The sequence below is a fragment of the Eretmochelys imbricata genome, chromosome 15 (assembly GCF_965152235.1).
Source record: "Eretmochelys imbricata isolate rEreImb1 chromosome 15, rEreImb1.hap1, whole genome shotgun sequence".
Lineage (NCBI taxonomy): Eukaryota > Metazoa > Chordata > Testudines > Cheloniidae > Eretmochelys > Eretmochelys imbricata.
This window is the reverse complement of record NC_135586.1, coordinates 13210379-13235976: the sequence shown is the minus strand read 5'-3', so window position 1 is coordinate 13235976 and position 25598 is coordinate 13210379. Positions and strand designations below refer to the sequence as shown.

Here is a 25598-nt window from a genome sequence, read left to right as displayed (position 1 = left end):
AGTTTTGTACTTAGGAGATATAATTACTGGCATCTTTCTTCCAGTGAGTCCTGACACACCTATGCTGCCTCCTTCCCTCATGTTACTGAACACCGCCCATGAGTACCTAGGAAGAAGATCTTGGTGTTGTAACTCAGATGGCGCCCTTCTCAAATTCTATGTGAGTATTGATGCCTAAATATTAAAAATATTTTTAAAAAATCTGTTTTTTCTCCTGTTCCCTACCCCCATATACATGTATTGGAATGGCCATTTTATCCTAGGTAATGAAGTATTTAAGGATTGTTCTTCCCAGCTGTTGTCTATCATAACTTTTTCAGATTATCTGTCTTTCCTAAACAAACAAAACCATGTCATTTGCCTGGGATAACAGACTGTCTTATGATTACTCAGTCACTATACATTTCTTTGAAACTGTAAAGCACTGTATAAATGTTATTACTGATTTGCTTGAAAAAATTATGCTCTTGTATCAGCCTGTGTTCTCAGTGGTCAACACAAAGTTCAAATTATGCAACTTAAATTTTAATAAAGCAATGGTGGTTTCTGTAATTTTTTTTAAGAGAGAGGAAAAAAAGAATTAATTGAACTGAGGTTTTCTGAAGTTAGTAGAAACCATGTTAATGAATGGTATCGTCAGCATCCATCAACATTACTTGTAACCTGATGACTGATCATGATAATTTTTTTTTTTTTAATTGTGCTCTGGTCCAGCTATCTGGTTCAAAGGGCACTTGTTGCTCTGCATTGTGGGAGCAGAACCAGACCTGTCAATCACTAGCTGCAAGGGAATACCGTGACCCTGAAATTTTTATCTGCCTTTGCAGCAGCCGGTGGTTCATCCAGATCTTCGTGCTGCAGAGCTTTACTGAAACTTTGTTTCAAGTTTCTGAATAATTTTTGGCTTAGTAGTGTGTCTTATTTCGCTGCCATCTCCTTGGGCTTCTTCCCTCCTTTTGGGGGAAATTGTCCCCCAGTTCTACTTCTCCCTCTGAGGCATTTGCAGCAGCTGGCACCCCTACAGGCTTCAGGGGAGACAGCTAAACCAAGGAAAGGGAAAAGGCGAGGTCTGTATCCTTCCTCTGTTTATTGAGTGTCGCATTAGGGAACTCCGCCAGCTCTGTGGACAAGATGCTCAGTCTGAGCAGGTTTGCCTTTGCTGCCATTCCCTGGGCATGAGGGATAGACGAGGCCAGCTCTGCTGGGCAAGACACACGCATTGTCTCAGCAGCTTAGTCTAGGTGGGGTCACTTTGGTTCCCCTCCCCCAGGCAGGAAAGGAGGCAGCTAGGATTAGAAAAACCAGCTCCAAGGGGTAAGCAGCTCCCCCCTCTCTCAACTCCATGAGGGGAGTAATGCCAGAATGGCATCATGACTTTGTCCCTAGAGCCCTCACCAGCAGCATGCTGCTGACTGCAGAATTCAGCCACTTCCTACTCCTCAGGCTCTCCTCAGGCCATGGATGGAGGACACTGAATACAATAAGGATGCTGCTGACACCAGACAGCGTGATAAGGGACCTTCATGCCCAGCTCCCTTCCCCTGCTACTGACTCTACAACAGGCTTCCCAGGGGTTCTATACTGCGGGCTGGAGCCTCCTAGGGAAATACAGACCTGTCTGGCCCGTGTGGCTCCCATGTAACAAACAGGAGTCCAGTCCATCCTGAACTCCAGGCCAGTACTGAAAGAGGGCTCATACGGGCTGGTGGGGGAGAGACAATCAACAGAGGGAGTGCTAGTCACTAAATATTTTTGAAACCGTGTTTGAGCCCAGATTTGCATCTTCCTCTAAAGCAGGATCATAGGAAAAATACCCAAAGGGGAAATAAATAAAATTAGTGCTGTTTTCCCTGCTCATGTTCCTGGGGTACAGCAACAGATAATCCTCAGCACCTAATTCCCTTGCTCATATTCACAGAGTTCAGCACAGCAGATCAATGCAGAAAAGACAGGACCACAGAGATGCACTGATTCCTGTGGGCATGCACACATACTTAAACGCGCACACACACAAGGAATTCTGCTGTGGGGAGGAAGTCTAACTGTCCACATCAGAATTTGAGGCTCAAAAAATAAAATGTGTATATTAAGACAAAAAAACCCAAAACACTTTCAGGTGGAGTTCTTTGAAACTATGCTAGGACTTCTGCAGCTGCCCTAGACAATTCTTTAATAATTCTAAGTTGATCTGAGGAAGAAATAGGTTTTGTTTACCTTGTCCATGTATCATTGTTTAGTGCCTACTGTCTTACAGGAAGGCTTTTCTTCATTGCATTAATGTTACAGCTAGATAGTATTATAGAATCCAGGAGTGGATTTTAAGGCACTAGTACTGCAGTATTAGTAGATAAAGGGAGGGCTGTCAGATCACTGGTGACTTTTATGATGATATATAGTGGTTTAGTTAATGCTGGGGAGAACAAGTCTCCTATAGCCAGCAGTAGAATTTTTGTCAGCAGATGCTTCCTCTTATCCAACTAGAATTTAGAAGGTGCTTCGCTTACATTTAGATTAGCACCCCACATGTGTTAGTGTGCTCTGAAACAAACCCTGAATTCCAATACTTGAGTCATCAAGTACTTTTAACAAAAGCCATATTTAACGTTTTGTAGCTTATTACAAGTAGTCAGTAGCAGCTTTCAGAGCCAAAAAGGAGTTGAAAGGCTGAAAATCAGGAAGATATTCCAGTGTGGAAGAAAACATTAGAAGAGAAAATGGGCTTCACAAGCATGCTAGACACAGGTGTGTGTTTTACACAGTATCCCATCATAGTAAATTACCACCATCTGTAGGTGAACCATCTGCTGGCACACATTGCACTGCTGGTGGCTGAAGGATATTGTGTAATAAAAAATGTTAATATGGCATTAATACATCTACTATAGCCACAGTTTGAAGCATTCATTACAAAATCATTCTGGATTGTTGCTAAGACAGACTATTATTAAAAGCTGAGTAAGGGCACGGGTTGTACTTGTCACTGTTCAAATAATTCTGTCAAGTGGGTATTTTAGTGTTTATACACTTTGCATTGTGTAGGCATGTCATGCTTTTACTACAGTTTGTGGTAATAATTTACTCCTTCCTTTCATCCTGGTCACTATTTACCTCCATTGCACACTTTTAATTTTCAAAAATTGTTAATCACATTTCCTATGACACACTCTGCTGTGATAAAGTGACTACTGTGACTCAAAGCTTCATTGAAATACATTCTAAAATTTCTCATTTCACCCTAATATATGTATTCTCAGCTTCTAAAAAGCACTGTATGGTTTGTAGCACAGTTCTGCTAATAGGAAAGCCAGGCTGTCAGGAATCGAGGCCTGCAACAGAGCCAGTCTCTGGGCAACCTAACAAGTGCAACTGGCCATAGTAGGCTGCCTGATCGGCTACAGAGCCTTACTTGTCGGAAATGTCAGAAGACCAGCTCTTAAACCCAGCAATAGCTGCAGTTCGATGACTGCTCAAAGCATTCACCTATGATTGTGATAGTTCCTGTGACTGCTTGTTGCCAGCTTTTGTCCCTTAATTGTTCCAGCCCTGCTTCTGCCTTGGATCCAGCCCTGCTCCAGCCTTGTCTCGCTCCAGGTAACCTGGCTCTGATCCTCTGCTCCTATTTCTGACTGTGTCTCTGCCATCTGGCCTCTGACGCCAGCTCTGACCCTAGGCTCCTATTCTTGGCTACGGACATCTGCTTTAAGTGCTGGGCCTGAGTCCTGCTCCAACGACTAGGCACGGACGTCCACATCCCAGCCTTACTGCCCTACTGCTGAGTCATCAGGTCACTCATATTTTCTCTTGTATAGCAAAGGGTTTCTGATATCCCTTTTGGCCCCGTTGTTTCTCTACTTTCTTGTACCCAAATGACCATTTCCTCTACAATCCAGTTTCACAGCAAAGAATAATGAAAAGCCTAGACACACAAACTAAGAAAATCTAGGCCACTACTCAATTCTTTATAAGCAGGTATGAAGTTTGCATTACAAGTACAATTTTGTTCTGTAGCCTTTCACCTCTGCTACTTGCTTTAGAGTCTCTAGGAACACAAAGACCAAGGGTAGTGACCACACATACATTCACAAGTATGAGGTCTGGTCTATTTTACAAGTTATTAAAGTTACAATTAAAGTTATTACCTAAGCATATAGAAGTTCTATACAGACCTCTGCACGAGTTACAAATATAGTTACACACACATCATTAACAATAGTGTTAGGGTCTGATGGGTCTCTTATGGATTGATCATCAGTAGAGGGATGGTTCCAGCTGGAGTGTCCCATAGGGAGTACAATTTTCCCACTCTGGGCACCCTCTTTTTATGTGTCTATACCTACATTCTGCACATGTGCATAAAAATGTGAACCCTCTTTTTCCTTATTGGTCTGATGTCCTGAAGAAACTACAGGGACCCCAATTTCTATAGATTGTGTAGGCTCTCATTATTCTCATTAGCATTGACACAATCTGTATCATGTGGTTAAGATACATGTTGGAGACAAGATTTGCCTTTACAGTATTTTTATGATTTAAAATTAATCTTCTGGCTAATTTTTTGCAATATTACCACTTGGTACCTCTTTTCCCATAATCTAAGGGCATCGGGTTATTCTTTGGTCACTTATTTATGTCAGCATTTCTTAGCTCCAAGGCCTAAAATAGCTAAGCTAAAATCTTGCAGGCCTCAGCCTATAGGCCTTGCGTTTCAGCCCTACTTGCTTAGATTCCTAATACGTGATTATTCCCTCTACATACCAACCAATCTTGTACTTCTGTAGTCCTACAACTTAACTCTATTTAGCATACAATTATTATATATAACATAACATGTTAGTTAATTACACACAATAAATGAACAATAAACTAAAATCATTGGCTGTAGTTCCTGTTGGGGAAAAATAAAGGATCTCATCGCTTCCAGTGCTAATTCTATGGTTACCTTTCTTATTTATAGTATGATGGCATTTTGCCTTGTATTATTATTACTAGTTTCTATTGCAGTAGTGCTTAGAGCCCCATCCTGATCCCCAGACAACTTGTTGTCACTGAAAGGTCTATTTGCATTTTTTGTGAGAACAGAGGTATTAAAGAAAAGTTACCGAGCATTATAAAGGAGGACTACAAATGGTGTGAGACTTATACAAAGTAGAAGCAATTCATAATGGAGAACATAATTCTTCCGTGTCTGTAACCTCCCAAAATGATTTCACTAGCAGCTTTTCTTTCTTCTTATCCCAAGTTAGTCTTTACTTAAGCTCATAGAGATGCTTATTTCCCTCATTTTTACTTCTGGTACTACAGTGCCTCTTACAGAGAAGAAATGGAGTAAAGTTTCCAACAAGCATTTGACATATTTTGAATGTAATTTCCATTATCAGTATGTACTGAAATGTGATTTATAAGACTTCAGTTCAGCGGCACCAACTTTCTAATGTGCTGGGGGTGCTCAATCCCCCCAGCTCTGCCCCAACCCTGCCTCTTCCTGCCCCACTCTGCCCCCAAGTGCACTATGCCCTCTCCCCTCCGCTCAGCGGTTTTTGCATGCTGCAGAACAGCTGATCCGTGGTGGGCAGGAGGCACTGGGAGGGAAGGGAAGGTGGTGATCTGCGGGGCTGCCAGCAGGTTGGAGATGCTGAGGGAGTGAGGTTGGAGCTGGCTGCTGGTGGTGCTCAGCACCTACCATTTTGTCCCTGTTGGTGCTCCAGCCCTGGAACACCCCTGGAGTCGGCACCTATGCTTCAGTTGGTGGTTAAAACCAGTCTTTCATACAGGGGCAGAATCAAAAACACAGATTACTCTTGGTGAAAATGCCTGTAAACGACACTGAAAAAATCAAGACCTTCACAAAAATGTTCCCTTTAGGGATCTTATCAAAGATCTCATAGAGCCACCTTTGTTACTCTTCAGCCTTCTATTACAGATCTGTCCCCAAAACGTTGTAGAACTAGGTGTTATCCTTTTAAAAAAAGGGGGGGGGGGAAAGGCAGCTGATGGCTACCCTCTTCTCCCCATAACTGTGGAGTGAGAGCTGATCAATTGTAGCCAAGATAGGTACATTTGCAACATATATTCACACTGTGCATTTTGGGGATAATATTTGTGTAAATTTTATATGCAAAACTGACATTGCCTTTGGCCTCCTGGTAAACTATTAATGCAGCCCTTGGTATCCTAATATGTGAGCATCCTTACCTGGTACATAGTTAAAGTTTTTCTTTAGAAAAGGCTTTCCTGTTTTCCATTATTTGGCCTGCAGAATTACAGAACTTCAAGCTGTAATTGGTATTACTTTTTCAGTGAGAATCTATAAATGATTTTTTGTAGGTTCTAATGGAACTTCCAGACCTAAGGGGATTTGTAAATATGTAGCATAAACTTTGAGATCAAGCTTAGAAGCTCTTTGTCCAAATCTCAGATGATATATCCTCTTATCAGTCAAGGTTAGGTTTTCCCATCTCTAAACGTTCACTGGGAAGATGGAGAATTTTCTCTTTTAAAGAGAATTATTTCATATAACATGGCTCCTTCCCATCTGTAGTGGAGCTCACTCATCCAGAGCTATGGATGCCTGTTGGGTTGAGATTTGGAAAGTTCTGTTAACTGATGTTTGTGAGATCTATCAAACTTTCAGTAGCCATTACAGACTCCTCTGAGGTTCAATCTTCTCAGCAATAATCCAGCTGCCTTCTTTGACCCTTGTGTATAACTAGATCATGGTATCCTACATGTGTAGTTGAAATGTTGTGGTAGAAAAGAAGGGATTACTGTGCAAGACAACGCCCTCTCTTTTCTTGCATGAATTTCATTAATTATCACAGGTATTCCTCCACATCCTTTGAACTGGGGCCTCTTCTTTCTCATTTTTCTGTGTCTTTGGTGGTGATATTCTTCCTGAATGTCAGGGCTGGTAAAATGTAATGCATTTGTTAGAGTAAACCACCTAAATGTGCAGAGGGAAAGGTAATGAGAGAGCTTTTCAGTGACTTTTAGAATTTGGGAACATCAAGCTGAGACACCAGTCTTCAGTAAATGAAACTGGAAGAGAACATAAGTATCACAAATACAGAAGGTAAAAGAATGGTATTAGGTTACAGTGTAATGGAAATGGACGTATTGCAAGAGTGATGAGCATGCAGAGACATGGAGAACATTTGGATGTGAGTAACAGAGAAACATTAAAGTTGTTTTCTGCATGTTCTGTTCCATATAGGCTTTTATTCTGTGTTCCTCGCCATAGTATCTGAGTGCCAGGGTTAGGAAAATAAAAATAGGAGGCATTTAATTTAATGTGAAATTCAGTTATCAGACCTTGTTTGGCTTATGATGCTTGTGATGTTCTAGGTGTGGGTACTGCAAAAGGAGCTTGCAGTGTCTACCTCTGAAGATACTCATCCCTACAAAGAGGAACTGGAGACAGCCCTGGAGCAGTGTTTTTACTGTTTGTACAGCTTCCCAAGCAAAAAGAGCAAAGCAAGGTACCTGGAAGAGCATTCTGTGCAGCAGGTAAGATAAGCACAGTTTACCTTTAGTGTAACACCTTAGAATGCTGAAGAACGTGGTTTTCTCCTGTGTCAATATGTTGAGCTGAATTAATGGGAAGGAGTCATAATTACTAGGGCCTTTTTTCCAGACCTGAAATTCATTTCCTTTATATATGGTGAAAACTCCCTGGATCCCTAAAATAAGTATGAAACAAAAGGGCTAGATGTTGGAAATAAAGCCAATTGTAGCTTTATCCATGTTATAAAAAAACCCCTAAAACACCAAACACCTGATCTTACAGTTGACGAATATGGAAAATGCAGGGTAAAGTGAAGCTGGTAAAATATTAAAATTTTTATCTTGCCAAAGCTCCGATGGAAAATATTGGTTAGTACTGATTATTAAAACTTATAAAATTCAGTTTGGGAGAAGCAGAGCTGTGTCCAATGTCCCGAAGACATTTCACTCATTGTTAGACTGTATAGCTTTACAATTTACCAAAAAACAGATGGTCATGAAACTGTCTCCTGTGTCTGGATTTTACCCAAGAAAACACTTAATAGGTTAGTGCCTCTGAAACCATAACATAATGAGCCTGTTAAGAATTTTGTAGTGCAGTCTGCTGAGTGTTAGTATTTTCTTGCTCATAGTCTGTCTGTGAATTATTCTTCTCAACCCCACCTCGTCCCATATGTATGATATGCTAGAGGGCCAAAAGAAGTGTCTCAGATAGACGATTTTGTAAGACTAATAAAAAGGAGGAGGAGATGAATGGGAAGGGCAAAGAAAGGGAAAAAATAAAAGGATTGTGGGAGAAGAGAATCCCTCCTGCTGGAAACGGCACTTCTTGTCTAAAGAAGGTGGGAGACTCTGGGTGAAATCCTGGCCCCACTGAGGTAAATAACAAAACTCCCATTGACTTCATTGAGGCTACCATTTCACCCTGTCTTCAGAAGAGCAGATTGGGGAAACATGACTCAATTAGCTTAAGATAGGAAAACTACAAACACCTGAACATTTTTTTAAAAATGAAGAAAAAAGGTGATGATGCAAGGATGTGACTGGCTATTTTATTGTTTGATTTGAAAATGCTTCCAACTCTGTAATTGCTGGGGACGCATTTGGAATTTTCCTTCTCCGTTACCGGGATTTGAGTTTCAAAATCTACAGCAAATGTAGCTCTTTCCTTCTATCTCTTCTCACATCCTCCATGTCAGTCTCCAAATCTCCTGTTTCCCAGGCAGGTCTAAGCAGACTCTCCAACTCTTCCAAGTAAAGCTATCCTTATTAAAAACATTTGTTAAGTTACAGTTGAGAGCCTTAGCCTGTAATCACTGTGATGAACATTATATCTTACTAATGCCTTTGGGTGTTCCATTCTGGGAAGGTTGCACTGGTTTTCAGCTGATGTAATGTTTTTTTTTATCCTATTCTTAAAAAATGTCCCTAGCTTCTGACTTTGAGATAATTTCGCTCTCTCTTTCTCCCACCCTCTTCCCTTAAGGTGGATCTGATGTGGGAAGATGCGTTGTTCATGTTTGAATATTTTAAGCCCAAAACCCTCCCTGAGTTTGATAGCTACAAAACCAGCACTGTATCTGCTGATCTGGCCAACCTTCTGAAGAAGATTGCTACGATTGTTCCTCGAACAGACAAGCCCATGTTAAGCCTAGATGATGTCTCTGGCTATATTGAAGGAACCTTCAGCAAGGTACAGTTAGTTGTGTTTAAAAAACTTCAAGGGAAGGAAATGGCTATATTGTTTCATTTTCACAGTAAGGGATTGTTGGGTGGTGTCTGATTTGACATTCAATGCTCACAAAAATCACATTTTAATTGGGTTAGAATGGCCTTTCCAAAGCTTATAGTTTTACAAGGAAGAGGTACAATGTAGATGAATATGGATAGATTTAGGGATGTGGGGAAGTAGTATATACAGAGCTATTTTAAAATATGTTCCTGAGTCATCTAAGGTTTTCTGTGTTCAGGTACCATCTCTCCCAGAGGGTGCAGACTACTCTCCTCCAGTGGTGACTGAGCTGTATTACCTCCTGGCAGACTACCACTTCAAGAATAAAGAGCAATCTAAGGCCATTAAATTCTACATGCATGACATCTGTATTTGTCCAAACAGGTCAGTGTTGTTCATTCCCTTCAGTTTATAGTGCTGAAATGAGGGACAAATCAGGGGTTTTGTTCTGTTTGGAAAGAAAGAAAACTTTCTGGTGTTTATTATTAGAAGTAAGTTTATCTTAAGGAGCATTTTGGGGGAAAAAACCCTATTATCAATTATTTGACATTTTCTTTTTGGTTTCTGAAATGACCAGAATTCAGAGAGAGTGGAAGAAATTGAATTATAATTAGGAAGAGCAAGAGGTATGATAACTGACTTGACTTTCTTTTCTCTTTTGCTCATTGGTTTCCCTGGGGCAGTGAGAAATGGAAACTATATGTCAGTGGTTAACTGCATAAGACAAACACATACCTCTCTCGATGGATTAGCTGCTTGGGCTGGGTTTTTTAAGTTTATTTAGATTTGCTGGCAGAGAGGTGCTCTAAAATGGGTCAAAATGGACAGAGCTGTATTGTTCTGATGACCACTAGTTAAACTCAAAAATATTTCTCTTGTCTGCCTTTTCAGTCTTCACCATCTCAAAGGGATTCTTTCTAAGGTGAATAAGCTTCACAGTCCCTCATTTTAAAAATTGTATTTTCTATTTTAAAATTCCTCCAAAAAATGAGCTGTAATAATCTTAAAATACCAATCGATAAACCTAGGACATGCAAATTAGGCTTTTTCCTACCAGCTTCCTTCTAATGCGATGGCAAAGGGATTGAAGTTGACTAAAACTTATTCTGAAGAGCAAAGATATTGTTAAATTAAGTCATATAACAAAGCAACAGGGAGATTGTAGGCACAGAACAAAGTTATATGTGTAAATCTGCAGTCAAAACAAACCTAGCATCAATGGTTGGTCATGGTTGAGTCTTCCAGTTTAGGAACTGGGATTTTTCAAGTGTTGAAATCTTGATTTGATGGCTTATGATAAAATGGCAGGAACATTTAATACAAAACGATGATTTTTTTGGAGAGGGAGGAGTAAAGCCTGTCAGCATTTGAGAGTGTCACTTTAAAATTCTGCTCCACAGGCTGCATTAATTTGTTACAATTAATTATCCAGCAAGGAATATCTTATATAGCAACATAGTATTTTCACCCCAGTTTCTTGGCACATTATCTTTTCAAAATATCTAATTTTTAAAACCCCATGGAATGTGGGTCTTCAGATCACCTTTCAATCTGGCATGGAGTGAAGTTTTAAGTCAATGTTGGTAAGCAGAAACTTAAAAGTATTATAAATATGATTAACCATCTGGTGCTAGAATCACATTAAAAAGTGGAAGCTCTATACCATTGCTAAAATGTTTTAGCAATTTGGGTTCATCCAATGTGGAGAATACCCTTGAATTTACTGTCACTTATAAGTAAGGATATGATTTAGTCACGGAGGTCATGGATTTCCTGACTTTAATGGACCTCTGTGACTTCTTCAGCTTCAGCCCCCTCCACAGGGGCTGCAGGCCGGGGCTGGAGCTGTCCTCCCCACAGCAGACAGGGCTGTCAGTCCCACTCTTGGCAGTCGGGGCCGGAGCTTTTCCCCCCACAGCAGCAGGGGCAATCAATCCCCTCCTGCTGGTGATTTTTAGTAAAAGTCATGGACAGGTCGCAGGCTTTTATTAATAATTGTTTATTGTCTGTGACCTGTCAGTGACTTTTACTGAAATAACTGTGACAAAATCTTAACCTTACTTATAAGCATAGTGCTGAATCTTGAGGTAATTCATTGCAAGGTAGCTTTTACCCTACCATAGCATGGCATGCACTCACCGCCGCAGCACCTCCTGCTGGTTACCTCGGGAATTAGCTCTTCCAGCTCCGGAGCGCCTCCTGCTGGCTGGTGTCTCCCTACTGGTACCTGCTTCCTTTCAATCTCCACCACTGTACTTCAGGCCCCGCATCCCCACCCCAGCCCTCGGTGCCCCTTCTCTGGGGTACTGCGCCACAGCCCTGCCCCCAGACTCAGGGGTCATCCCCTTCCTGGGGAACCTCAGTCCCCTAAGCCCACCTCACCTCAGTGACCTACTGCCAGTCTTCATCTACCCCTTCCCTCAAGGGCAAACTACAGTCTGAAATGGCCGTTCATCATCGGCAAGGGGGTTGGACCTGCTGCTGCTTCTTCCTTCCCTGGCTGCTTCCCCACAGCCCTAGTACCTCCTCCAGCCCTGAAAGCAAGGCCTCTGCCTGCGAGTTTGCCAGGCTGGTGCTTCCCTACCTCCTCCTGCCCTTCCCCAGAACTGCACTGTCCAAGGTACCCGTTTCTCTATCCAGGAGCCAGGTCCATCTCTCTCTCCAAGGCTGGAGAGAGACTGGCTACCCTTTCTGGTCTGCCTTCTTTTATACTGGCTTGGCAAGCCCTGATTGGCTGCCTCCCAGCCTTTTCTGATTGGCTCCCAGCCCCCTCCAAGGGCTGGGTTTTAACCCTTTCTGAGCTGAAGCGCGGTGACTGCCCCACTACACATACATCAACATTTTCCTGGAGGGAGATTTTTTGGTTCCTACTAAGTCATGTTTCCATCAAAAAAGTATAATGATAGTAAAGACCGAGTGCCATCCAGTCCTGCCATCCAAAATGTTGTTGTGAATACTGGGCTGTCTGTTAGACAAGATTTGATAATGTTTAGAGGCTAGGATGAAAGGTGATGTGTACAGTGTCTCTCAGAATGTCACCACTGTGGGAGGATGTGCAGCGGGATTATTGTTTTGGAGAAGCCTGTGATGTAAGAAGGAAACATCTGGAGAAATAGTAAAAGGAATAATCACACTCGTGATTCAAAATGCTTTGCAGCGAGTAGTTTATTTGCCGCGTTTGTTCTTTCGTGCATAGGTTTGATTCTTGGGCTGGCATGGCGCTGGCTAGAGCAAGTCGAATTCAGGACAAATTGAACTCCAATGAACTGAAGAGCGATGGCCCCATTTGGAAGCACTCTACTCCCGTCCTCAACTGCTTTAAACGAGCCCTGGAGATCGACAGCTCCAATCTCTCTCTCTGGATAGAATATGGCACCATTTCCTATGCCCTGCACTCTTTTGCATCCCGACAGCTGAAGCAGTGGAAGTTAGAACTTCCCCCTGAAGTTGTGCAGCAGGTGGGGGTCTAAGTTAGAGCTGTGTGAACTTTTTGAAATGCATATTTAAATCTTATAATGTTTCTGATTAAAGCATTCAGTACTATTGGTGTGGAATTGCTACACTGCATGGTGACTTAGCAGCATTGCTAGTCACAGCTTCCACCCAGCTCTAGTAAAAATAAACATGTAACTTGCCAGCGTGAGCACTTTTTGAAATTTTGTTAGTTTCTTCTCAAAATTAGTCTGTCTGAGATTTGAGCCTACTTAGACTCTTCCTCCAAAGATCACTCAAAAATGGCAGAACCAGCAGGAAAAAAGCCAAATACTTATGAATTTGTAATGAACTGCAAGTATCTACAATACATTTACTTTCCCTGTTACTAAACTTCATACAAATTACTTCAGAATAAGATGAAACACCTCTTTTTAAATAGGCAAAAGACCAGAAAATTGGGCAGCTCACATTTGTGCCCACACATCATCATTTCTCTTGTGTCATAATGAGGGTTCTCTTTTTGTTACATTTGGGTTATTTACTTAAGCTCATGATCAAAACTGTTCAATGACAAACATCTCAATAGCATTTTCAAGGAAGTAATTTACGTGATAATTGACCCCTGACCAACAGCCATGCATAAATTATCTTGATTGTGAAATTTTCTGCTGATCCAAGGCAGAAAAGCAACTTTAATCTTTATAAACTTGGGTCACTAGATATAGACAGTGTTGTATCCCCCTCTTTCTGACTGATACATTTATCTTCCATCCTGACTCTCAAGTATCAGATTACAGTGAAGGAATGGAAATTTGAAGGAAAAAAAAAGAAGGTGAATTGTCTCTGGTCTGTGAGCTGTTAAATACTCAAGAAAATCTGAAGTTCCCCAGTATATGAATGGAAGAGAAGGTGCAATGAGAATACCTTCTCCTCTTGCCTTCTCGAAGGCTCTCGTCCATCCTGCAAAGGTTCTGAGAAAATGTGCTCTGAATCCTATTCCTCAGCATGAAGTTAAACCGTAATTACTTTTCCAGCAAAGGTAACTAAAGAATATGCCAGACAAAATATGGAAGAGGAGACTCAAAGAAACAGTACTGGTGTGAACCACTGTGTGGAATTAAAATGAACTTTCTTACATGAGCTGAGTGGAAAAAAGGTCTTAAAATATCCTGTTGCAGACAAGTAGATAAATCACAATCTCTGGAAACAGAGAGAGACTTTTTTTTAGATAACTTTAAGCATCAGGAATCATGTAGGGATATATGGCTTAGTTGATCTTTCTAACTGAAAGTTAGATGGCTTCTCAGTGAATAAGATGAGCACCTTGAAGTGAATCAGTATAAAGAGTACTTGTCTCGCTCAGGAGCATAGTATGTCACTGGAGAGATTTGGAAATCATAGAATCACTTGCTGTGTTCAGACTGCAATAAGAGGCATGCAACGCGAGCCAATCAGAGTTTGTTTTGAATCTCTCCCCCATGCTTTTCCATGTAGTTTGTTCAGAGGCATATCTTCTCCTAAATCTTACTGGGGTTTTACTTGCGGAATGAGATATGAATTAATCAACTTAAGAAATGAGGCACTGTCTTAAAGACCATTGTTCCACCCAATATCGCTATAGATGAAGACCAAATGGCCATTACTTGAGTTTCTGAAGAGATCCATTAAAGTAATACTGTGAAATGGAAGGTGTTTGTGTCCTGAAAGCAGGAAAGAGTTAGGACTGCCTGATAACTTAACTGCACTGAAAGTTAATTGGTTATTTTCTAATCTTTTATATTGTCAGAATTTTAAAAATACCATTTTGTGATCACACAGTGCTAGATGTGTGAAAACCAAACTCTCAGTTAACTCAAGGTAGTGAATCATTTTCTTCAACACTTCTTGAGCTAGGCACAAAAGGAGCTGAAAATCTCATTTGGAAAACATGGGTCTTGGGAGGATCCCATGTTCAGAGAAAACGTATCTCAAGAGGCATAGTCATTCTTCTTGTCTTTTATTCAAAAGCCTCTAAGAGGCTCTAATCCTGAGTTAGGTGAACTGCAAAGAAAAATAAAAACTTGAGCTGAATTTCTGTGTTGAATGCCCCCATTAAGGAAGTTCTGAGGGATGTTCAACACAGAGTGGTGTTCGGCCCTCTTGGTAGATCTTGGTTCATGGAAGCTATCCCAGATGTCTCAATACAATTCATGGTATTTGTGATGTCACAGAATGATGCATTTTGGCATGTCTTCAGTGAATCAAGAGGTTATAAAAGGGTTCCACTAAGGTGGGGAAAGAACGTCTAAAAGGTTAATTATAACGTTGAATGTCTCCCACAACTTTGTTAGTGCGGAGCTTAACAAATAAATCTGGACTTAAATTTTTGCTTTGCAATTTGCCTTTGTATATAAAATGTTTTCTAGAGCAAATTTGCCCCAAGGGTTGGAATTCAGATTTTTGTCTTGCAGTAAAACAATCAGAAGTGAACAAGGGTGTTCCCATGAAGCAAAATGAACATTATATGAGCTGTTGATAATTTGGATTATAAACAAAGTGGTGGCTGTCAGCAGCCATACTCCATAGCAACAGATGATCTACTGAAATAGCATCTCTAAACAAACATGTTTGTGGAAAATGCGCTGAGTTGATTTGAATTCATGAAGGCTAACTTCAGTGAATCTCTGTGCCTCCCAGAAAAACAAAATAAACATACAGTCAAATTTACTCATCCAGGTTCTTGCTGCTCTTTAGTGGATGCTATGAAAAGTATCTTAGCGTGTTCAGGATCTCAACTTCTCAATTCCTATTTATTCATGAAATATTAAAACTAATGGTGAAAGGTCAGACACCTAACCAAGGAGATTACACCAAATCAATTTTTCGGATCCTGTTTTTAGATTTCTTGCCTCTTCTAACGATAATTTGGGAAGGTGGTCATTGTAGAAAGGGAAAGAAATCCAGGGCTCTTTCCTAGCAAAATTGTGCCTGATTGGCATGAGTTCTCGGATACGACAGTGCCAGAATTAGTTATTTATTTATTTGCGATTTTGTAGTTAGACAGATTCATCTTTTTAGTTGGCCACATACAAATTGTGATGTAGTTATTGAGAGGTGAGAACCATAGGACATGGTGATGTTGATATTAGAGTAATTTTAAGAGTATAAACATTTGCTAGCACCTCTACTCCCATCTCTTCCAAAGCTCTCGAGGTGTTAGCATCCCAAATGTTAATGGGAGGAGATTAAATTACATTTTCACCTTTCTCAGTTTTGAATGTTCCCAGGTTTGAATATTTACCACCTTCCCATTCTGTATTTATATATGTAGTACCACCATAGAAGTGTGCAGAGCTTTACACACATAAGAAAAGAAGGCTCTTGACTATGTTACTGCTCTTAGTTACATTGTGACCATACAAGGTTTACTGTGGACTGCCATGTAACAGTGTGTTATTACATCTCTAAAGATTACTTGGTAATGAAATCTAAGAACTCCAGAATTAATTACCTTGAAGCCTCAAGTCATTACAGTCCATGCCATTCTTCACAATAAAAACATGCTCATTACTGTCTTGTAAACCTATCACAGTAAGGTACTTATTAAGGAATTGAATGGACAATACTTTAGTTACCATTTGTAACAGAGTTATAATGTGGGTACAGACCAGCCAACTTAAGTTTCCATGCACCAAACCAGAATTTTTTTTTTTAAATGGTTTCACTCTTCTTTTTAAAATGAATGTGTTATAAAGGTATAAACCTTTGAAAAGGCTAAGCTTTCGGTGTAACAAAAGGTGAGTTAGAACAGCATGATTCTCCCTTTTAGGGATATATCCGTTTAAAAACAAACACAAAACCACTGTTGTTGTATACCAAACCATAATCAAAGGGATTCTTCTTAAATTAATTATGTAAAAGGGGGCAGATGTGTTTCAAGAATATTTTCTGTTCAAGAAGTTCATAATTAATATTTAACATTATATTTAAACTCTGTAAAATAAAGCAACACGTTTCCAGACAGTACTTAAGACGCTGTCGTTACTTTATATTCTTAAATATTTTTTAGTTCATCCTCGGGGAAGGCTAACCTTAATTTATGCTGTTTCGTTTTGTAAAAATCAATACTGCTGCCTTGCTTATGAGGCTCAAAATCAGATTCTTACCAACTATTATAAAATGTATTTTTTTGTGAATTCTAATGGCCTGTGTTCTAGTAGACTATTAGTTGCAGAGTTAGGTAAATATCCTTAATTCTTATTTTTAAATATATGTGTTGAGAGAATTGCTTACAATGATGGAAAAGAAACAGAATCACTGTCTGGTAATTTCTCCACAAGTGTTTTACATTTATACATTTTTTTTCTTACCACTTTGAGTCATTAATGTGAGAAGACCTTTAACCGAATGAAACACAGATTCATATGCACCACATTTTATGAGTTTTCAAAAGCCATTTGGGTAGTTGGATACATTTTATATGCTCTGCCATTAAATCCAAAGGATTTTTAAATAACCTATTGCTTTTGTGAACTTTCATATGCAGCAGAATAAATTTCAACATTGTTCATCCCAGCTAAGGGTGAACTCATGTTTTCAGCATCTTGTCCCATTGCAGATGGAAGAGCGTCGAGACAGCATGTTGGAGACAGCCAAACTCTGCTTTACTTCGGCATCTCGCTGTGAGGGAGATGGAGATGAAGAGGAGTGGCTTATTCACTACATGCTGGGAAAGATTGCAGAGAAGCAAAAGCAGTCTCCAGCTGTCTATCTGCTTCATTACAAACAAGCAGGTCACTACCTCCATGAAGAAGCTGCCAGGTATCCAAAGAAGATTCACTACCATAACCCACCAGAACTGGCCATGGAGGCATTAGAGGTAAAATGGAAAAACACACACAAAAGCTTGGTGCCAGGTCTACTAACTAAACTGAATCAGAATTTAACAGCTGTTACCATGTTTTCAGTGTGTTGAAAATGTTGCCACACATGCATAGTTTAACCAGTAGACACCATTTTCTGTTTTTAAACCTCTGTGTTTTAAAATTTTGTTTTTTCTCCCATTAGTTGAAATAATGATAATCATTATTATTAGAGTAGTGGCAATAGATGTGCATTGTACTTTCGAGATGGAAATATATTCAAGGCAAAAACCAGGAATCAAATGGAATTCCTAAATGCTTGCATTATAAAGCCAGTTTATAGGTATGGTACTGGTATCAGATAATGCTATTATTTATCGCTTATTTAATAAGAGTCAAATTCGCTTTACCCACATAAAACTCATCAGTCAGACTTTGAGGTTGAAATATAGGTGGTTGGGGTGAAATCCATCCCCTCGCCCAGAGGCAGGGCATGAGCCCATGGGCTGATGTAGTAGTCACAGACCCTCTGCATCCATGGTGCAGCTTGTTAAGGACATTGGCTGTAGTATGTATCCAATGACCTCCTCCCATGTCTGTCCTCATTGCTTCATTCCATTGCCTGGAGGGAGCACATTTTTGTTCTGAAAACCTGTGCCGTTTACTTGACTGGGATGGACAGGAAATGTCCTGATGGGGTACATGTGACAGCAAATAACTTGCTCTGCAAATCTCAGAAATTTTTGTAGAGCAGGGCCTACTTCTTGGAACTAGTTTCAGAATTCTGAGCTCTCTTCTGATTTAATGGACTGTGTTTTGTTTTCCTAGGTTTACTTCCGGCTTCATGCCTCTATTCTGAAACTTGTGGGGAAGCCAGACTCTGGGGTGGATGCGGAGATATTACTTACTTTCATGAAGGAGGCTTCTGAGGGACCATTTGCCAGGGGTGAAGAGAAGAACACTCCAAAAGTTACAGAAAAGTGAGTGCTAACTTCCAGAAAATACTCTGAAAACATGCTTTTTCCACAACAAGTAGGCTTTTAATGTAAAGATTATTATTTGTGTAGACATCTACATAGATTCAAAACAGGTGTGCCACAAACTATTACAGTAACAATGAATGTGCTGTAAACCAACAGAAGCCCCAAAATGTTAAGACTTTAACTCACTCTTATGACATCTAGTGTTCCACATCATAGAACTTACAGTATTGATTTTTCTGAGATCTCTGCAATATATAGGCACAATGTAAGGAGGAAGGTTAACAAGAGACGGGGACAAGCTCATCTTTGGATACACTGGTGAAACCATTATTTTTGATTAATTAGCAGATGCTTTACTTAAAAGTCCAGCTTAATTTATTGACAGGAGCCCTCTAGCTTTGGTTTGTTAATGGCTATAAATTAAGATGTCTTGACACAAACCATTGATGGGGATCCAGTTTGCCCTTTTTCATTTCTTTCCTGTGTCTTATGGTGAAAATCCATCTTAGAATCATAGAATCATAGAATATCAGGGTTGGAAGGGACCCCTGAAGGTCATCTAGTCCAACCCCCTGCTCGAAGCAGGACCAATTCCCAGTTAAATCATCCCAGCCAGGGCTTTGTCAAGCCTGACCTTAAAAACTTCCAAGGAAGGAGATTCCACCACCTCCCTAGGCAACGCATTCCAGTGTTTCACCACCCTCTTAGTGAAAAAGTTTTTCCTAATATCCAATCTAAACCTCCCCCACTGCAACTTGAGACCATTACTCCTCGTTCTGTCATCTGCTACCATTGAGAACAGTCTAGAGCCATCCTCTTTGGAACCCCCTTTCAGGTAGTTGAAAGCAGCTATCAAATCCCCCCTCATTCTTCTCTTCTGCAGGCTAAACAATCCCAGCTCCCTCAGCCTCTCCTCATAAGTCATGTGTTCTAGACCCCAATCATTTTTGTTGCCCTTCGCTGGACTCTCTCCAATTTATCCACATCCTTCTTGTAGTGTGGGGCCCAAAACTGGACACAGTACTCCAGATGAGGCCTCACCAATGTCGAATAGAGGGGGACGATCACGTCCCTCGATCTGCTCGCTATGCCCCTACTTATACATCCCAAAATGCCATTGGCCTTCTTGGCAACAAGGGCACACTGCTGACTCATATCCAGCTTCTCGTCCACTGTCACCCCTAGGTCCTTTTCCGCAGAACTGCTGCCTAGCCATTCGGTCCCTAGTCTGTAGCGGTGCATTGGATTCTTCCGTCCTAAGTGCAGGACCCTGCACTTATCCTTATTGAACCTCATCAGATTTCTTTTGGCCCAATCCTCCAATTTGTCTAGGTCCTTCTGTATCCTATCCCTCCCCTCCAGCGTATCTACTACTCCTCCCAGTTTAGTATCGTCCGCAAATTTGCTGAGAGTGCAATCCACACCATCCTCCAGATCATTTATGAAGATATTGAACAAAACCGGCCCCAGGACCGACCCCTGGGGCACTCCACTTGACACCGGCTGCCAACTAGACATGGAGCCATTGATCACTACATCTTGTTGATGTTGCTCATAGATTTGATTATATACAGAAGATAATGATGCAAGAGGAGCAGTCTGTTTCCATTTAATTTACATAGACACTGACTATGCTAATACTCTTCCTTTTCATTTTTGTCTTCTTCCCATCTACCCAGGGAAAAGACTTGCATGATTGATGAAGACTCTCACTCTTCTGCTGGAACAGTACCAGGCCCTGGGACTTCCCTCCCCTCATCCTCTGGTCCAGGTCTGACATCCCCACCTTACACAGCCACTCCAGTTGACCACGATTACGTCAAATGTAAAAAACCCCGTCAGCAGGCAACGCCGGATGGTACAGTCCCTGTTCTCAATACTGCCAGCACAGGGAGGTGCTTTAATCATGGGGGGCTTGACCTGGGAAGATCAATCTGCTCATTTCAAGGAGGGTGATGGGTCTGTGGTAACACGGGCAATATTGCTGCTCATTAACTTCATAAATTCACAGTGGTCAGAGCTTTAAATAAAACATTCAAGGTCGTCACCTCCCACCCAAACTAAATGGGAATGGGAGTGGGATGGAGTATGTGGCTATTAAATGGTCCTTCAGTAATGTGGCATATCTCTAGAGCCAATCATGTACTACTTGAGCTTATGAGGAAAGACTTGGGTTTAATTGATACCTGAGGTTGTACCATTTCAGTGCTTCCTTGACTTGGTGAGAATCTGAGCAGTTCAGTTAACTTTTTGTGATGTTCCATCCAAAAAAATCTCACCAGAGTTTATCCCATTTGGAATGAGGCAGGTGGCGACTGTCTGAATATATTGCTTATCAGCACAAGGTGATTTGCATGGTGGTCTAATAGACTTCATCTTTTAATTTTTTCTTTATTATTTACAACAACTGGCTAGCAGCACATTTCTGTGGATCATAAAATAACAGCTGATTGGTTTAGAAATAAAGTAGTAGGGCAGTGTAGTGGTGTCATTGCAATACAAATTAATAGAAATCTACTATTTAGGAAACCTGACACTATCTTTTGGCAGGCAATTTTGTTTCAACATCACCACACTGGTGACCAGCTTAGCTATCTGTCCCTCTAGATTTGTGGCTACCAACATTCATGAATAAAGTACATATTCTGCAGAGTGCTTCTGCAGGTGAATGTTGATGGATTACAGCATCCTCCTTGAGGAACTGCTCTTCCTGATCTGAACTTATTTCTTTTGGGTGGGCTGCTTCCATGCCTGTCAACATTTCAAAAATATTTAAACCATAAAAATGTGACCCAATTTTGAAACCAGTAGCTAAATGTCCAGTACCCGACAAGGTGTATTTGTTTGCTTTTCTTCCCTACTAATAAATAACTTCTCGATTAAAACCAGCAGAGGGTTTTTGCATTTCCTTCACTAACCTGAATATTTAAAAGTTTGTTTTATCCAAACCTTCATTTCAGTATGCGGTAATTCGTTCACGGTTTTAACAGAGAGACAGACAGAGAGAGTGTGTGTGTGTGTGTAATATGTATGTACACACACACGCACATTAGTGTGAATGAGTTGTATATAGGCAGGCACTTATACTGCTTTAGCTGCTCTGTGTCCTTTCTCTACCAGTCGTGTGTGTGTGTGTATAAGTAAAATATAAATGAGAGAGAGAATAGGGATAAAGATTTAGGGCCTGATCCAAAGCTTATTAAAATCAATGGGAGTCTTTGCATTGACTTCAGTGGGCTTTGGATCAGATCAGACTCATACAGGATGTGCCTGGAAAGCAAGAAGTTTCTTTATGTAGCTAGTATGCTTTGGAAATCATTGGACAGTCACCTCTATTTGTTGGCAGGTACATTATTTACTTCTCTGTTGTCAACCACATTCATTAGCAGATAGTTTTTGCCCTGTTAGTCAAAGATTCTTCTCGAATAATTCTGCTGTTACTTGGATGTGGGGCCAGTCATGACCTGCTTTTTTCCCCCCACTCGTTGTGGAGACTGACATTGCAAACGAAAAATGTAAAAAAAATTAAAAAGTATCCTAAAATAATATGCACTGTGCGATCCAATTCTCTGTCAGACTTCATATGCATAGGCCCTACAGCTTGCTGAAATGTTTTGTGGAGACAAATGAGTTGTTGCAGTTCATGTCATGAGTGCATTCACTCACAAGAAGGTATAATGGGTGATGGCATACTAATTTCCTGATGGGAGGAAGGTGGGCTACTTAGCAAAACCAAAAGGTGCAAGCTAAGGAGCTGCTACATCCATCAGGGCTGAAGCAGCAATTATAGGAGCTGCAAGCCTGGCATAGCATAGCTGTTGTCACAGCTATAGAGATTGTCAATTTGTAGAAGAAGCCAAGTTAGGGTGCCCTCTTGGAAGGTAGAGTGTGACTATTACAGGTAGAATTGCAAAGCACTGCACCAATCATAATGCCTTATAAATTTGCTGGCAAAGCCAAACTACAGCAGCAGCACACTGAAGAGCCCCAGGAAATTAAAATGTTTGCCTAGGGCTGCTGTTGCAGATGGAGGAGTGCTAACAGGTTGGGAAGCTCAGAAGTGACTCACCTTTGTGTGTGTGTGTGTGTGTGTGTGTGTATTACTAATATTGCATTGCTTTGCATTAATTTGCATAATACTTTTGTTAAAATATGTACTTTTTAAAGTAAAGTGCTACTGACATCTTTAACGCAACCTAATTGCCGCAGAAGTGTGGTGTCTGCATTTCCATTATACTGTTCCTAAAAATAGTCAATTGCTTTCTTTTTTTTTTTTTTAACTTACTACTTTGGGGAAACTTTTTGCTATTCTGACACCAGTTGAAATGGCCCACACTGGCATTGTTTGTGAATGAAATAGTTTGGCCCAAATTCAGTTCAGTTATCTACCCTAATTGTCTTAGTATTTTTATGTACTTTTTACCATGGCACCTGATAAAGGACAATAATATAAGTGACTACAATAGATCCCCCACACAAAAATCCCCTCTGCCTGAATTGCCAAAAGCAAACTTAGTAAATAGCTCAGCAATGGTCCATAGTCAAACAAATGCTTTACCCAAGATATCTTGTACTGTACCCTGAGGTCAGCAAACTGGCTGACTTCTAGAGAGAGTGAGTTCATCCACAGACAGGAGCCCTTCACTGAAAATCACTGGACTCCAATCCTCAAGTGTGCAACTCTACACAGCTAAAATGTAAAGGGCAAGCATTTATTTTCAGGTGATGTAGCTGTAATGTCCATATAGTACTATGTAGTGTAGTTGTATCCATTTTGGTCCCAATATATTGGCGAGATAAGGTGCGTGAAATCATATATTTTAGTGGACCAACTTCTGTTGGTGAGAGAGACAAGCTTGCACCTTATCTCTCTCATATTGTACTATAACTGTCCAGCATATTTCTATATCTGTGAAAAGATGGACACGAAATTTGGAAATGACTGCTATAGTGTAGACCGTTTTGAATCCCTTTTGCATTGGTTTAGAATATCATGCTTTAGACAAACTGGAAAATATAGAGCAATAAAAGCTTGTAGAGTAGTACAGTACTTTACTGTACAGTACAGTACATACATTTCTAGCCCTGTCTCCCTATGGCAGCTGCTGACCTGCATCTTTCCTTCAGGAGGCAAGAAATATAGCTGAGCTGCAGCTAGTGTTTGCTGGCAGTTGTGCATGCACAAAACAGGTGGCTGCTTCTCTCAGTGCTCTTTCTTACTCATTCACCAGGCAACATCTCCTTTTCCCCTTTGTTGTGTTAGCCCAGGCTCTCCTTTTCCCTCCCCTTCACATCACTGGTTTTGTAACCCAACAGAGTAAAAATCTGAATTTAACAGTGGATGAACCAAATGTAGACCTCTGTTATTTACTATTTTAAAATAGCAGTCTGGGATTAAATAGGACATTTGCCTCACCTAGGATATCACTATGATTAACTTACCCAGCTAGAGGGCCAACTTTCTACTGAATGCACAGTGATTAAGCCGTGGATATGTGCAGCTCTTCACAGAGAGACAGGGAGAAAATACAGACTCTCAACAGTTACAGTCTCAATGTATTCAGCTAATCCCTGTTTTAAACATTGAAGTTAATTCAGAAAGAGAAAAAATAAAAGGTGTATCTAAATAAAAACAGTTATCCAAATAAGAAATCTAGTTCCCAGAGAGAGAACTGAAAAGTTTGTCCTTTTGCTGTGGCATCTGTCTTTTGAATATGTTGATGTTCAGCTATGTATGTATCTATCAATGAAGTGTTGTGAGACAGTGCAGAAAATGCATGGAATGCCCATTGCTACTGTAATGCTGAAACATTATATTATTGTTGTCTTTACCCTTGTCATTTACTGCCTTCTGTTCAATTATATGTGATTATCCTTTTTTTATGTTTATCTTTGCTTGACTGCTTTTGCAACCAATATTGCCCGTGCTGCCCCTAACCTTTATACAGTTCTGTTCCCTAGACATTTTCTTCCTGCTTTTACCTGTCACGGCTTGCTTCAATAATTGGCAAAAACTGCATGTTAAGCTCACTGGGAAAGGCTACTTGCTTCGTGCTGTGGGAGGAGTCCCACTTCATAATCCGCTGGTCCTGTGATTCTGCAAATGATGTAGAGGTGTGCAGTTTCTGTGAGAGTGGGATTCTCAAGATATTGATGAGTCAAAGGTGATCCATGAGGATATTGAGCATCAACTTGTCACTGGTGCCAAGAATTTAGTGAGACTCAAAGAGAGCGGACATTTAGATGGATAACCAGAATATCCAGAGTTATAACAGTTAATACAAACAGAGTTTTGGAAGGGATACAAAATCCTCATGCATCAGAGTTTAAACCAATCTCTCAGTATTAGAGATTAGAATGAAACCTTCATGGCGGGAGATAATTGTACATTTGACTACTGTTGTGATTTGCACCTGCCTCTGTGGCATCTGGAACTGGATGCTCTTGGAGACAGGACATTGAACTAATGGATCCAGGATGGCAATTGCTATTATCCTGCTTTTTTATCCTTTCTGTAATTTAATCTATTTAGCGCCCCTATTTTAATGGGGTTGAATGAGAAAAAATCTGAAATTGATATTCAGTATAAAAATTTATAAGAAGAATCTGACCAGATGAATGTTGATGAGCCTCTGTGCTCTGAGATTGTTGATGGTAGAAGTATAGCAGTTGTTAGAGTTACTAGTTACTAACATGTATCTAATGATTTGATGAAACTAGACCCAATCCGGGATTACATCTTTGACTCATTTTGTAAGGGAAGTCCCTTCTGTACATGGAGAGAGAGACACTCTGCCTCAAGTGGTGAAGCTGCTCCAGTGCAAAACTCAACTTTTTATCTTTTTCTTTAAAAAAAAAAAAAATTAATTAAATGAAAGTGCATTTTGATTCCAGATTTGTGTAGTGTCAACTATTATGGCTGGGGTCTATTTCAAGAATCACAGTGGTATGAGGCCAAGTAATCCCAAATGTTTCGACTGCATACCATTGAAGATAAACATGTGTGTAAGCTAGAGTTCTTTGAGTGATGCTCACTAAGTGTATTCCAGTCGAGGTGCATATGTGTTCCATGCACCTGAGATGGGCAGATTTTTTGCTTGAGCTGCG

The 25598-nt window shown here is 40.5% G+C and overlaps 1 protein-coding gene across 6 annotated transcripts in view; it reads left to right on the top strand.

Moving 5' to 3' along the window:
- The window catches only part of CABIN1 (calcineurin binding protein 1), a 205453-nt gene that overhangs the window by 38040 nt on the left and 141815 nt on the right, over positions 1 to 25598 (top strand). For 4 of the 6 annotated variants that reach the window (XR_013348094.1, XM_077835271.1, XM_077835272.1 and 1 more), the window contains 8 exons: positions 45 to 160; positions 7342 to 7503; positions 8987 to 9193; positions 9471 to 9616; positions 12429 to 12690; positions 17265 to 17525; positions 18337 to 18488; positions 20171 to 20349. Coding sequence is in view for 5 of the 6 variants with exons in the window: in XM_077835271.1 (XP_077691397.1) it covers positions 45 to 160; positions 7342 to 7503; positions 8987 to 9193; positions 9471 to 9616; positions 12429 to 12690; positions 17265 to 17525; positions 18337 to 18488; positions 20171 to 20349 (1485 nt within the window). In the remaining variant the exon portion in view is untranslated. The remainder of the gene's footprint in view (positions 1 to 44; positions 161 to 7341; positions 7504 to 8986; positions 9194 to 9470; positions 9617 to 12428; positions 12691 to 17264; positions 17526 to 18336; positions 18489 to 20170; positions 20350 to 25598) is intronic. The other 2 variants (XM_077835274.1, XM_077835273.1) reach the window with 1 other exon arrangement.